We start from the raw sequence: 14,561 nt of genomic DNA on the forward strand, positions 1-14,561 counted from the left end.
TCCTGTTACGAGTCTCTGAATGTGGACAAAACCGGGTTTGCTGCTGCTGCGAGGCTGAATCGATTAAAACGCGCTATCGTCGGGATTTAAAGGATAGAAGACGGGTGCAGTCTGTCAGCAAGCCGTCCACAGCGAAGCTCCTCTTTTTCTTGAATGAAAATGGCTCTGGATTTTTTTTTTTTTTTTTTTTTTGGTCCAAGCATCTTCTTCTGCTGCTTCTGGCTAGAGGAAACCCACGCATGTGACCCAGGAATCCATGGCAACCACCTATCCAAGGATTGCGCATGCACAGCAGCAGCAGCAGCGTGGAAACTGCAATCAGTCGCAAAATACAAATGATGGGGGGAAGAGAACCCCTGTGGTGTGGCGGTCAGAGATCGATTCCCCCTGACATATGAGATGAGACCTTGCATGGCCATAGCATATGAAATCTGTTTACCTGCAGCAGCAGTCCTCCACGCTTGAGTCCATAGTGTTTAATATATGGGCGTTAGGATGTAATTTGTATATATAAATAAAAGGTAAGGCTACAAATGAGAATATACAGCAATCTTTAATCATAGGTGAAAAAAATGCACCGCTGATTGCATAAAATCAACTGAGAGCGATTTCAATTCCTCAGTACAACAGATTTTTACAATCATGAATCTTATGAATCCCATAAAGAAGCCAGTTGCAAAATGTAAGCTGCAGGAATATTGTAAAACCAATGAAGAGTGAGTTAAGAGCCTTTAAAAGAATGCCGGTGACTGGATGCGAATTACAGGTGGAGCAGGTCATATAGCAGGAAGAGGAAGCATTCTGCAGATACTTGTCATTAAGAGGTTGAATAATTTTATGACTGTAGTATAGTCATTAAAAGTATAGCTTTTTCTGCAAAACGTGTGGGGGGTCCAGTTTTCGTGTGATTTATTCTCTGCAAACAACATGTAGGATATTTGCCAATATCCCTAATAGTAATATGTAATGGAGATGAATAATTTTTGCCTTTGACTATATTACTGTATAGCTATAATGTAAATGATAAATGCAATAGAATGTTAGAATTAAATGTGACTCCATTGATTTGGGTAACAAATGTTAAACGCTGAGCCATAAACGGACAAACCAATGTCGTGCAAAACATGCACGACCTCCCTGGTGGAGGTCAACAAATTTAGCTGGATGGATGCTTTAATTCCACTTGTCATTATATTTAAGAACAAACGGTAAACCAAAAGCTCATTCAGAGAGGCTGTTCCTTTAATAGCACCAATAGACCTTATTTCTTGCTCCAGAGGGAGGAGAATTAGCAGTGCTCATTTTAGGTCACGGGCTCTATCAGAACGCTGTTACCCCAAGGCAAATACTGTGGGCTGCCAGAAAAATCTTTTACACAGAAACATTCAGAATGTTAAAAAATAAATAAATAAGCTGTTGGCACCAAACTGTTCTTGGCCTGGAGGAAAAGCCATGAAATCAGTTCACTCCTTATGTGAGACCTTCGCATGAAAACACTGACAAGTGATGTAAGTTTGTGCAACAACCTGCTGTGTTTTAGACGTAGTGGTGAATTGGAATTTGAAAAAGGTCAGAAAGAGGGGAAGGAACAATGCTGCAAATTAGCAGGAAATACCTATGGTGTGAAAAAATTTTTTATACAGCTCAAATGTTCTCCCTCTGTGCTTCTGCCACGAGACCCCCGTCCCCCACCCCCCCTGCCGCTGCTGTGGCCCTTATCTGTCACTCTTTGTTAAGAAGGAACATTTTCTCACTCAGGCAAAGTGGCCTGTAATGCAACAATGCTGCTTTTAGCTCCCAGTCATCGCCTCGCAGTCGAGGCCGCAGCCTGCGAGCTGATGTGGAGGCTGCAGTTCAACGTCAGCGTCACCTCCGTGAAAAGAAACATCTGTCGGTCGAGAACAAGCTCTGTGCAGCAGTCCTGCTCTCTCAGCCGTAGATCCTGGAGGTTGCTGCCGTCTCGTGCTTCTCGAGAGACAAATGGAGCTTGCAGCCGTGGAATTACTAGACTTTGAAAAAGGTCGACACAGAGAAGTTTCTTTTTTTGTGAGGAAACAATAAGGCGAGTACAAATTAAGGGCCATAACTTTTGACTGTCACTCACTCAATCCCTCATCAATATGAGTAGTTCAAAATTATGCAGTTTTAACTCAAATAAAATCCCTATATACATTTCTTTGCATAATTAAATTTGCATCTCTAACGACTTTTTAGGAAGCTGGTTGATAGATTTATGCACAGACAGCATAAATCCACGTATAGAAGGGTCACATCCCTGTATATCCAACCTGGTTTATGGTAGCAGATTAGAACACCCATGAAAACACTTTACACATCTCTCTTTGCGTTATAAAATTTTAGCATTGATGAAAACTCAAACCACTTTCCATTGAAGCAGTTAAACTCAGAGTGGCTATGACGTGATTTGTGACAACACTGAACAGACACTGCATGTCCTCTTTCCAGGAAACATTTATTGATCAAGAGACAGGATCGCATCTTTCCATAAACAGGTCAGTTAAATATTAACAAATTTACAGTCATGAGGAATGTAGAAGAAAAAAAACACAACAAACAAAGCTTCCCTTAACAAAAACCCCAACCCAGGGACCACACCCAGGAAAACGTCAGACGGTGGTCCGATCAAATTCATTTCTCCTCCCGTGTGTTCCTCCATTCAGTGCTTCACAGTTCTGTTTTTTCTGGTATTACCTGTCAGTGAGAAAAAATAACACTGTAGACAAAAACTCTCCTGCATCTGAAATCTTTTAGAGTCGATACTTGCAACATGTCAAGTGTCCTCACCATTTCTTCAACATCAACTTCATCTTCATCTACAATCTGCTTCTCTTTATCCTGAGAATCTTCCTCTTCATCGTCATCTTCTACCGGCTCTTCCTCTGGCTCTTCTTCAATCTGCAAAGTGGTTTTTTTTTTTTTAAACAGAGACTGTAGTCAGTGGGCCGACATGGAACAATAGCAGTTAGTGGGCAACCATGTCCATGGATGTAGACTCGCCTGTTCGTCCAGGGCTACATTCATGCTGAGTCGGAGCATGCGCTCTATCCTGTCTCCATAAGCCTTGGTGTCAGCCAGCTGGTAGCCTGAGCGCAGCGTGGCAGTCTCAAACAGGACCACGGCAAGATCTGAGGCAGTCTGGTCCTCGGCGTTATCCTGATGAACAGAACCAACAGAACCCGGTGAATCCCCTGCTCCGTTTAACGTACGGTGACGTGACAGCGTTCAGACTTACTTGGACTCTTTTAAGCATCTGCTTGATGAGAGGATGCTTGGGGTTGATTTCTAATGTTTTCTTCTGGCTGGCATAGTAACTGAAGAAGACGAGATGGGCATTTGCAGTGGACGGACTCGGGTATCATTTGCTAAATTCGCACCGTGACATTTGACGTCACCGAAACAAGCAGGATCGCTTCTCACCTCGTGGAAATGTCTTTACCAGTCTGGTAAGCCTGCGCCTTCATGATCCTCTCCATGTTTCCCGACCAGCCATATTGGCTGGCAACCAAAGCGCACGGCGAGTCGGTCAGCCTCTGAGACAGGATGGCCTTCTCGATCTGTGCGGAAACATCAGCATCACATCAAATAACACGGCCGATGGAAGAGCTGCTACTTTATCAGCCGCGGCCAAATCGAATCAGAGGATGGCGTTTCTTTCCCCATGTCAGGGATTTTTACGAAATAATTGTCCTTCTACCTTATCCTTCAGGGCGCCGTCCTTGAGCCAAGTGGTGAGAGGCTCATACTCCTTCTCCAGGGCCTCCCTCTTCTCCTTGGCCTTGTCACTCTCATCAAAATTGACACCCTCCTTGGCCACGTTCTGGAAGCGTTTCCCATCGAACTCAGGCAGTGCCTGGATGCAGTACTCGTCCACGGGCTCCGTCAAGTAGATCACCTCGTAGCCTTTCTTCAGCAGCCTCTCCACGAAGGGAGAAGATTCAGCCTGTAGAGGGGCAGGCGATCAGCGCTCCGCTAAGGCCACTTCCTAAAAGACACCAATGAATCACACTCACCTCCTTCCTGCTGGTACCAGCCATGAAGTAGATCTTGTCTTGCTTCTCCTTCATGCGCGCCACATACTCCTCCAAGCTGGCCACGGCTTTCTCGCTGTTCGAGGTCTGGAAACGCAGGAGCTTGGCCAGACGGGTCCTGTTGGAGTGATCCTCAATCACACCCAGCTTGATGTTGGTTCCAAACTCTTTCCAGAACTTTTCATTGTAGTGTTCCTCTGCAATCTTCTTGATCATGTCCAAAGTCTTTCGCACCAGCTTCTTACGGATCACCTGAGAGACAGAGAGAGCAAAAAAAGAAAACAATTTTATCTCGTCAATTCTTTTTGTAAATCACTTCCTGAGATAACTAGGCTGCTTTTCACCTTGCTTATCAATAATCTCTTTGTGTCTAATCAACATATGGATAAACGCCAGATACGCTCAGCCACGAAAGCAAAAAGTGAGAGATTAAACATGTTTTAACGGGCCAAGATAGATGTGTTAATATCTAATGGGCAGCTCACCTTGAGCAGCTTGTGCTGCTGTAGAGTCTCTCTGGAAACATTCAGGGGAAGGTCATCGGAGTCAACCTAGCATAAAACATTTTCATTAATTACGAGGCAGGTCCAATCAGAGACCCCGACAGTCCACGCGAGCAAGCAGCCGTTTCTCATCAAGCTGACTCACCACCCCCTTGACGAAGTTCAGGTACTTGGGCATCATGTCGTTGAAGTCGTCAGTGATGAAAACTCTCCTTACGAACAGCTGAGACCGAAAACACATGGTTAGAGTCACACCTGAACATCATTCTAGATCTAGAGGCATAACATGAAGCCTTCAAACGGAGCGTCCAATACTTTGATGTAGTCGTTCTTCTTGCTTCCATACTCGTCAAACAGGCCACGGGGCGCCGCAGTGGGCACAAACAGGATGGACTTGAAGGTAACCTCGCCCTCAGCCGTGAAGTGGATGTGGGCCAACGGGTCATCGCTGTCCTGTCAGGGGAAACAGTTCGACTCGGTCAAACCGGAACGTTGGGAGACAAACGATCCGCACGGCTGCGCGACGTAGCGGCGGCGTTCAGGCGCCTACCTTGGAGAAGGTCTTGTAGAAAGCCTTGTATTCATCGTCCTCAACCTCCTTAGCTGGACGCTGCCAGACGGGCTTGATGTCATTCATCAGCTCCCAGTCCCACACCGTCTTCTCAACCTACAACACACACAGTAACTCATTTTAAGGGGGGGGATTTACTCGTGTAATTTTGGGAATATATATAGATGTTTTAGTTTTCTCTTCGTCCACATCGTGTACCCCTATGTGAACTTCCTACCTTCTTTGTCTTGGGCTTGTCTTTCACCTCATCCTCCTCTTCTACTTCAGCCTCATCTTCATCAGCCTCTTTCTCCGGTTCCTCAGTGGCATCAGCGTCTTCCTCAATGGGCTCTTCAACAGTCTCAGTCTTCCAATAAAGGGGGAAAAGAAGAACATTTGTCAATTTCTAGCAGTAGAGAGCGAGTCGTCCTTAAAGAAAAGAATTGTCTCAGTAATCACCTTGCTGGCCCAAACGTAGATTGGGAAGTTGATGAATTGAGAGTACTTCTTGACAAGACTCTTGATGGTCTCCAGCTCCAGGTAATCGGAGGCCTCCTCCTTCAGAACCAGTCTGTGGTCACAATTATGTGTGGAGAATTTAATTTAAAAAAACGAATATTTGAGAACGGTAATAAGTGATTTTGAGGTGAATACAAAAAGTAAACCTACGAAATAGTGGTTCCTCTCCCCAATGTGTTCTCACGGGGGTCTTCAATGACAGTGAACTGATTCGAGTCGGACTCCCAGATGTGCTGAGTGTCATTGTTGTGTTTGGACGTCACAATGACTTTGTCTGCAACGAGGAAGGCGGAGTAGAAACCCACGCCGAACTGGCCAATCAGCTCCGAGGTCGACTGTCCCTCAGTCTGCATCTCTGTCATCTGATTGAGAAACTCGCTGGTGCCAGACTTGGCGATGGTACCCAAGTTCCTCACCAGCTCGTCCTTGGTCATTCCGATGCCAGTGTCAGTGATGTGGAGCATGTTCTTCTCCTTGTCAGACTGTGGATTGGACCGATACAATTACATTTCAGCAACAGAGGGAACAACTTTATCTGACTAAATTCTTTAAATGTGTTATATAGTCCCTTTTCTTTCGCACACACTTTAATTTTAATGGTCAGCTCTTCATTGGAAGCCATTGCGTCGTCGTTGGTCAGAGACAACAAGCGGATCTTATCCAGGGCATCTGAGGCGTTGGAAATCAGCTCCCTGAGGAAGATCTGAAAGTCATTTGAACATTAGTCTGTTGTGAAGAAATACACAAGCCGTACTGAGCTTATTCTTTCAATAATAATCATTTGTAGAATGGTTTTTGCATTAAACCAGTTTGGCTCCTCATAAATTTGAATGATGCACTGGACACTAGCTCTTTAAGGGTTATTGTGTATATTGTAGATAAAATAGCGGCTGGAATTTGCTCAAAACTGGAAGTCATAAGAGTGGGCAAATGTTGTTGCTTTTATATTTTACATTGAGCTGTATTGATGTACAATTAAAAGAAGAAAAAGAAAACCTAGCCAGGCCACGTCAGTTATATTTATCCATGGACACCTGAACCCAGATTAATTCAAAAGATCTCAACTGAACCCATAACCCCCCCCCCCCCCCCCCTTGTATAATAACCTGGCAAGAGTAAAGCATAGCACATCAGAACATCGTCTATTCCCGCTCACCTCCTTGTTCTTGTAGAGAGAGTTGATAATGAGCTTCATCATCCGGTTAACTTCAGCCTGAAAAGCATGTTTTTCAGACTTTTCTCTGAGTTCCTTTATTTGAGCCGCATTCAAACCATCCAGCTGGATCGCCTCCTCCTCCCTGAAACACAGGTACACGCACACAGGTTACGCCAGGGACATCACAGCCATAAACAAGCAGCAAATCTCCCCCCCCCCCCCTCTAGAGATCAGTGTTCAAGTTAAAGCAAAGGCAGAAAAGATTCCACGGGCTTAATGAAAGACATGCACGGAAATTAAGCTCTCATATTTTCACCAACCCAACAACTCACCGAACACTACGAGTGTTTGCATGGATACTGTTGGTAAGGTTGACCTTGAGTTGTTAATTAAGATCTTATTGACATTTCCTGATAAGGGCTAGGGTTAGAGGTATTATGCAGATATTTAAAAAAAGGATTTCTACCTTTGCACCACTTCATCATCGGTTTTGGAGCCGTCTCTGCTTTTACCCAGGTCCTCTTCGACTGTACCGTCGACATCAACTTCATCCTCTGCCCTCACAGCAGCTGCCGAGGGACAGAAGTTGTTGAATAGAGATCTTATCATGCAGCTCAATCTTGCATAACTGCTGCAGTACAATATTCAACGCAAATATTAAAAAAGGTCATATCATTTCCGATGATGCTCGGAAAATATGTGGTCCAATCCATCAAAGAAGCACGTCGAAAATTACGCAGGTTGGATTTAGGATTATTGATTTACACTTTCGCAACAACAGCAGTTCTCAAGGAGATGTTCGTTTGCGTAGTTCAGATTTAATGAAAATCAACAATAAGGACTGTCTCTCTTTTTTAATTGGACCATTGTGTCTGCAATAAAGATTTGATTGATTGATTAATATGTTGAAGCTATATTAATTCTGCCGTCTATTATAAACACATAGGCAAAACATAGTTTGTAACAGGCATAACTAAGAAGGATCTAGTAATGCGAGAAGCAGCAAAGAAGATCAAAAGGCAAGTTACAGCTAGCTTACCGGCTAATGCCAGGAAACATGTTGGGTAATAACTGAGAAAAGATGGCGAATCGTTCCACTACTCACCAAAGGCTAAGAGTGCAAAGAGAAAGCCTGCCACCCAAACTCGCTTCATTTTGAGATGACGCTGGGGACGAGTAGCTTCAGCTCCAAGACAAAAGCCGGGGAGACGCGTGCGGAGCTCTGCTGTGACCACAGCGACCGACTAGCTAGCTAGCTACCGCTCCCACCGAAAGAGCGAAGCACGATTAAAACCGTGACAGCCGACCAATGGCTGCGCACCACGCACAAACCCTGACCAATCACGGGAGAGTCTAACGCGTATGTTGTCCAATCATCTTCTTCAACATAAGGCAATGCCCGAAAATCGTGGCTCGACACCATTGGCCGAGAGTAAATAGTCAGCGCATCACTTCCTAAAATGTATCCCTCAAAAAGTGTGGAAAAGTATCTGCTAAACTTTGATTTATTGTGCAATATCAAAAACAAGGAACACAGGGAAACCTGAGGACAACAACGTTTTTAAAAACAGGTCTATTGCATCTGCGAATTATGTCTGTAGACGTTTCAGCCTGTGCCATTCTAAATTACTTTTAAAAACTGAGTATGCTCATATGATGTTGCAAGTCAAACTGTCTGCGTTGCGTGTCCTATAAATGTGTGGCTAGAATGACTTTAATAAATGCGTATACCGTAAATGAGCCTCGGAGACAAAAACGTAGGTGGATATTTGTGCACTACTGGCCTTTGTCCACTAGGTGTCTCTGTTCAGTCAGTGATATAAAAAATACCAATGATGGTGCATAGTTTAACAGTAAATACTGAAGAAATGCAAAAACAAAATATTGCATTATATAGCAAAATTGCTATATAATGGTCTGGCTCTATACAATCAATTACTCTGGATTATTAATTATACATTTAATGGGGGGCAGCAAATGATCTGTGGATAAGTAGGAAGTTATTTAACTCTCAACCCGCTAACATACCACTCACCGATTGGCTGGGTCGTTCAAGAACGCGGAAGTGACGTAGTCAGGTCCATCCAGGGTTACTCTGGTATATTTACAGAAGAAGCCTGTCAACCCGGAGCCGCCGCTGAAGTGCAGCGACCTCCGCGGGACCAGCTCGAGTCATGGCCCGCTTGCCTTCGCCCCTGTCGTGTCTGCAGACGGCGAGCGTCTTCTATAACGTGTTGCACGGCTTGCGGCAGCGAACGTCCGTGTCTCGTGTTGTATGGAAACGGGATTTCGGCGCCGCTGTTCGGGGTGTCGGTAAACTCCTGTCACATCAACGCAGAGCCGCAAACCACGCGGCGTGTGTTCGTAGCGGCTCGGCGGACGGGCGAGGCGTGGCGGACAGGCTGTGGTCTGTTTATAAGGAGACCAAGAGGGAGACTGAAGGTAGGGCTCGGGGCTCGCTGCTAAAGAAACAACTGTTGTGCTGTAATTGTAATCCAGATGTTTCCATTCATGCCTCGGAGGGTTTCCTTGTGCTGCACTTTAGCATTTGGGTGTGATCCTTTATTCCACTCATAAACAGGGCGGACCTGGAACAGCCCAGTGCAGCGGCCCTTCCAGGAATCCTGCTTTCTGTCTGACTCCCAAATATTGGTGATGTTAAATGTGGATGAAATCTTAACCTCCGATGTTTCCCTTTCTCTTTTCAGATTTGATTCCGGTCATATCGACCAACTCGGTCAACCCGGACACCATCTTTGCCAACAATGAGATGAGCCTGCGAGACATTGAGATCTACGGTTTCGACTACGACTACACCCTGGCCTTCTACTCACGGCACCTCCACACGCTCATCTTCAACATAGCGCGGGACATCCTCGTCACGAAGCACAGGGTGCAGCACTTAAAAACACGCTCTAGTCAGGAATTAATTATAACGTACTCGGGCACGAAAAAGAAAGTACGCACAATCCTGTGTTCCCTTTAATGATTGTCCTTTAAAAACTGATTTTATCAGAGATGCAGAGATATGGCCTCCTTGGCCTCCAGCTACAGTGTATTCCACTCGAAAATAAATTCCCCCTAAATATAGTTTCATTGAGATCTAAAGCCTTGCTGCTCTGTTCTCCTTTCATAAATCAGTATCCGGAGGACCTGCGAAAGTACGAGTACATTCCAAATTTTGCTGTAAGAGGACTTCATTACGACGTGCAGAAAGTAAGTGTGTCTACATTTATGTAACGCAGAGACTGACGGCGGTTTCCCATCGTGCATCACGTGCACTGCGGGCTCGCTGTGAGGAGGGTCTTTGGTAGAAACGTTGACTGATTTGTGACAGGCACTGCTGATGAAGATAGACGCTTTTCACTACATCCAGCTGGGAACGGTCTACAGGTATCTGTGCTCCAGAATACTGGCTGCAAACACAATATAGCAAATCAAATCCTGACAAATTGTGTTGGTAAAGAGAATGTTTATTTCCACAATTACTATATTTACCTCTGCGATTTGCTTTAAAGCGGTTTCTCTTGCGTTGTCTAAGGAGCCAGTTTTGTCTTTTCTGCAGGGGTCTTCAGCCGGTTCCCGATGAGGAAGTCATCGCCATGTACGACGGCTGCCACGTACCTCTTGAGATCATGAGTGACTTCTATGGCAAGGTAGCGGCAGTTTCCCCCTTCGTATCCATGACGACGCCAAAGGAATATAAAAATGCTAATCCTTTGTGCCCGCAGAGCTCCCACGGCCACACCATGAAGCAGTTCATGGACATTTTCTCGCTGCCCGAGATGACGCTTCTGTCCTGTGTCAGCGACTTCTTCATGAGACACAACATCGACTATGAGCCCGTCCATCTCTACAAAGACGTCAAGGTAATGGTTTAACGAATCGGCCATTTCTCCAACAGTCTGGTGAATCGGTAGCGTCTCCCGATTATTATGAGTCGCGTTCTGTTAAATCTTCCAGCGGATAATGTGCATCGGTTTATAAAGGCCAAAGATTTGAGTTTTCAGTGTGAGACTTAATTTTAGCTCCGATAATGGGTCTAATTTTAGTCGAGCAAGCCCACCTCTAGCCATCTGTGTCTGTTCTGTGGTTGTTGTGCTGCTTCACAGGGAGATGACTGTGCCCCCCCCCCCCACACACACACACACACACTGTTGACAGCTGTCTTGCTGGTCCTGTCTATTCAGTGTGGCGTTGCAGCGTTTTTGACTGATCGCTGTCATTAAGAGCCCTCACACGCACTTCTCTGTTCCACGAGTGCCTCTCGTATCTGCTCAAGGACACCACATGCAATGTTCTTCTTCCTGCCAAGCCTGATTTATTATTCAGCAGTAGACCTCTGGTTTTGCTTATGTTTCTTTTGACTTCTGTGAACATCCAATAATCATTGCACATGATAAACTACCTTTTAAATGCACAACCTTCCAAGGCCGAGTTTTTTTTCATATATATATATATGAAAGCACTAGTTGCACTGTGAAAACTTTCCATGTCAACAATGCAACGAACTCCAGGCCCTGAATTCCTGATATTCCATTTGTATTCAGAGATGTACTTCTTTGTGCCTCCAAGTGAAAAGTAACACACAGAGCAAACTGATGCTACTGGAGCTGAATGCTAACGTTGTGTTGCTGAAGTCTTCCCCTTTTCCTCGTCACAGGAAGCCATTAGAGATGTTCATGTAACGGGCATCATGTACCGTGCCGTGGAGGCAGACATTGGTAATATTCTTTCGCTCGTGTGATCTTTTTCAGACGCCGTAAACAAATTACGCAGCCAATAATGTTGAGATCATGAATTCCATACTCTAAGCAGCGTATTATGTCGGTGGCATCCATCCCTCCCACTCCTCCGTTGCTCTCTCTCTCTTTCAGAGAAATACATTTGCTACGGTGAGCAAAGCCACGCTGTGTTGAAGAAGCTGTCAGAGCATGGGAAAAAGATGTTCCTCATTACCAACAGCCCATTTGATTTTGTGTAAGTGTAAATAAACGGCGTTGTGCGCGCGGATGTTGGCAAGATTAATTAAAAACATCAGGTGTCTGTGTTTAATTAGCGCTTACTGTATAATGTACCAACTGTTTACATGGGCAACCAGCTACCCGCTGCAGGTGTTTCTTTTGTTATTGTAAATTGTTTAATTTTAACCTTTTTAAAAAGGGATCGCCCGTAGGAAGTAGCTATCCAACATCAAGGGAATATTTCATCAAAGCTTCAGGACTCTGGAAAAAAAAAAAGTACATGCACGCATGAGTGGGCACAATATGTGCTTTCCATTTTGCCAAGATAAAATAAAATAAAAAGAACCCAGTAGTGAAGAGAGAAATCTGCATCCATGCCTGGATTCACTGGACGCACAAATCCTCCCTCACACAAGATTTCATCAAAATCTAACTAATCAAACTTGTAATTACGCAACTTTCTCCAGATAAATAGTCGTCAGACATCGATCAAACCTTTTGTCATTTTGCGCTCCCATGCTGCAGTTTTTTCAGTCCCCTTTTTTTGTTCAGATATCTGCTGAAATTCTTTTAGCAAACCTTGCGGGTCGAAAAGGTAAATTGGTCAAAGCTTTGATATTTCGGTGCACAGAGAGCCCCCAGCTTTTTGAAGTTGTACTTGCACTTGCATTATTACATTTTCAAACTAGCATCGCACCAGATGGGCTCGTCTTTATTGGTGTTTCCTTGCTCTCCCCTGGAGCCTCGTGTGCTGCTGACCAGCGAATGTCTTGAATCTGTGTCCGTCTCAGAGACCGAGGAATGAGTTACATCGTAGGGAAGGACTGGATGGACCTGTTTGACGTTGTGATTGTTCAGGCTGACAAACCTGGGTTCTTCAATGACAGGAGAAAGTAAGTCTGTCTCCAGACGCTATGTCAAGTTAACGTTAATAGATTAATGCTTCTTTGTGTGCAGATTTTTACAAGAAGCTAAGGTTTGTCTTTGAATATTTTCCCCCAGGCCTTTCAGACGGGTGACAGACAAAGGTGCGTTGCTGTGGGACAGGATTCACAGGCTGGATAAGGGGAATATCTATAAGCAGGTGTTGTACCTTAGGATTACTATTACACTTTTTATGGCACGTTTCCTCCAGATTTTGTGTGTTCGTTTGCTGTAGGGAAACCTTTATGAGTTCCTGAGACTCACCGGCTGGAGAGGATCCAAAGTGCTCTACTTTGGTGATCACATCTATAGCGACTTGGCAGTAAGTACCATCATGGCATAGTACTGAACACACGACTCATTATAACCACACAAAACACTGTGATATGAAGTATTATGAGATGATGGGCAAGTATTTCTGCTTTTATCATCGCTTTTATCATCGTCGTTTAAAATGAGCCTTTTGTTCTATGCAACAGTCAACTTCTCTGTATTCTGTCAGGAGGTGCACAAAGTGAGAACTGAAATACAGATTGACTAAAATACCTGTCTGAACAGTTACTCTTCATGCATTAAATCTCGGTTGAGTTTGATTTGCAGGTATTATAATCGTGTCAGAGTGCCACAAGGCACCACGCCCACTGCTTAAAACCACACTAGTGAATATCACTGCACCCTATCTACCGTTCTCATACCTGTGACCTAGCTGCGCCCCTGTGTGCACAAGACCTTCCCTTTACTGCACGTTGTAACGCGGATATACGAGTGTGTTTGCTCTTCTGTAAACCCGAAGTTTACATCTTTGGCACGTCGCGTATTTAGTTTATATTCACAAACCATCTTATTATTTCAATCGTTTCATTTGTGACTTTGACTGAAAGGTCCTTTGTCATTTTCCACAGTACAGAAAGAATCGTGCCCTTCTCTGTTTGGGTTCACGGCAGCGTCTCGCGCTCTTGTTTTGTAGGATCTGACATTGAGACACGGCTGGAGGACGGGCGCAATCATCCCTGAGCTGAGGAAGGAAATCAAGATCATGAACACAGAGCAGTACATGCACATGATGGCCTGGTTACAGGCATTGACTCGACTGATTGAGCAGATGCAGGTTAGGGGGGGGGGGGAGCTCAAGGAAAATATTTGCGCATCTTTGGTTCCAATTCCAAATATTCATGCTGAACATCCATCCGCTGCAAACAGGTCCGCAGGGATCCAGCGTCTCACGCTGTCGTTGAGGAGTGGAGTCAGGAAAGAGCAGCCATGAGGTAATGAAATAACTACTTTTCCAGTCAAGAGGAATTCTATATTAATATTTTGGGGGGGCTCTTAATGCGTTTCATTGGCAGGGCGCAGATGAAGGACATCTTCAACTGTCAGTTCGGGAGTCTCTTCCGGACGTATCACAACCCTACCTACTTCTCACGTCGTCTCTCGCGTTTCGCTGACATCTACATGGCCTCCATTAGTTGCCTGCTCAACTACGACCTCCAGCACACGTTTTTCCCACGCCGCACCCCCCTGCAGCACGAGTCTCCCTTCTGGCCCGAGCACAGGCCTGGGGGTATTAGCATCTCCTCGCACTTCAACAGGATCGACTCGGATTAGAGAGAGAGAGAGAGAGAAGACTCCGAAGGTGAAAGTGAGGGTTGAATGGCTTCTTCTGCTGACAAGGCATTGTTTCTCATTTCTGTACGTGTGCGTGAGAGAGAGAGAGAGACTTTGGTAGGATGGTGCAGTCACCTAGACTGACCAATAGGGGGCAGTCATGCACCAATCATAATAAAGCTCTGCAGTATGAATTTCGCACACTGTATATTTTTGCTATTTGTGTCATCGTCACTGCAGCCATGTGTAACTCCAAGAGAAAACCAATGCAGTGAAAATACTGGGAAGCAA

General features: G+C 44.9%; 2 protein-coding genes across 2 annotated transcripts; one reads left to right on the forward strand and one right to left on the reverse strand.

Moving 5' to 3' along the window:
* Positions 1-2,456: 2,456 nt before the first annotated feature.
* LOC137915019 (endoplasmin-like) lies at positions 2,457-7,946 on the reverse strand. The gene is made up of 18 exons (XM_068758500.1): positions 7,883-7,946; positions 7,244-7,346; positions 6,778-6,919; positions 6,208-6,324; positions 5,772-6,103; positions 5,562-5,673; positions 5,341-5,469; positions 5,103-5,219; positions 4,868-5,005; positions 4,698-4,775; positions 4,535-4,600; positions 4,032-4,301; positions 3,716-3,961; positions 3,439-3,575; positions 3,254-3,332; positions 3,019-3,174; positions 2,806-2,916; positions 2,457-2,712 (listed from the first exon to the last, which is right to left on the reverse strand). The coding sequence occupies exons 1-18, from the start codon at positions 7,929-7,931 to the stop codon at positions 2,686-2,688; spliced, it is 2,409 nt and encodes an 802-aa protein (XP_068614601.1). The 5' UTR covers positions 7,932-7,946; the 3' UTR covers positions 2,457-2,685.
* A 1,005-nt stretch (positions 7,947-8,951) lies between these two features.
* LOC137915025 (5'-nucleotidase domain-containing protein 3-like) lies at positions 8,952-14,270 on the forward strand. Its single transcript, XM_068758507.1, has 14 exons — positions 8,952-9,219; positions 9,486-9,670; positions 9,919-9,993; positions 10,115-10,170; positions 10,343-10,433; positions 10,509-10,646; positions 11,441-11,501; positions 11,655-11,757; positions 12,533-12,634; positions 12,744-12,825; positions 12,901-12,987; positions 13,633-13,773; positions 13,866-13,930; positions 14,012-14,270. Exons 1-14 carry the CDS (start codon positions 8,952-8,954, stop codon positions 14,268-14,270), a joined length of 1,713 nt encoding a protein of 570 aa, XP_068614608.1.
* The last annotated feature ends 291 nt before the right edge of the window (positions 14,271-14,561 follow it).

Source organism: Brachionichthys hirsutus, unplaced genomic scaffold (assembly GCF_040956055.1).
Source record: "Brachionichthys hirsutus isolate HB-005 unplaced genomic scaffold, CSIRO-AGI_Bhir_v1 contig_1416, whole genome shotgun sequence".
Lineage (NCBI taxonomy): Eukaryota > Metazoa > Chordata > Actinopteri > Lophiiformes > Brachionichthyidae > Brachionichthys > Brachionichthys hirsutus.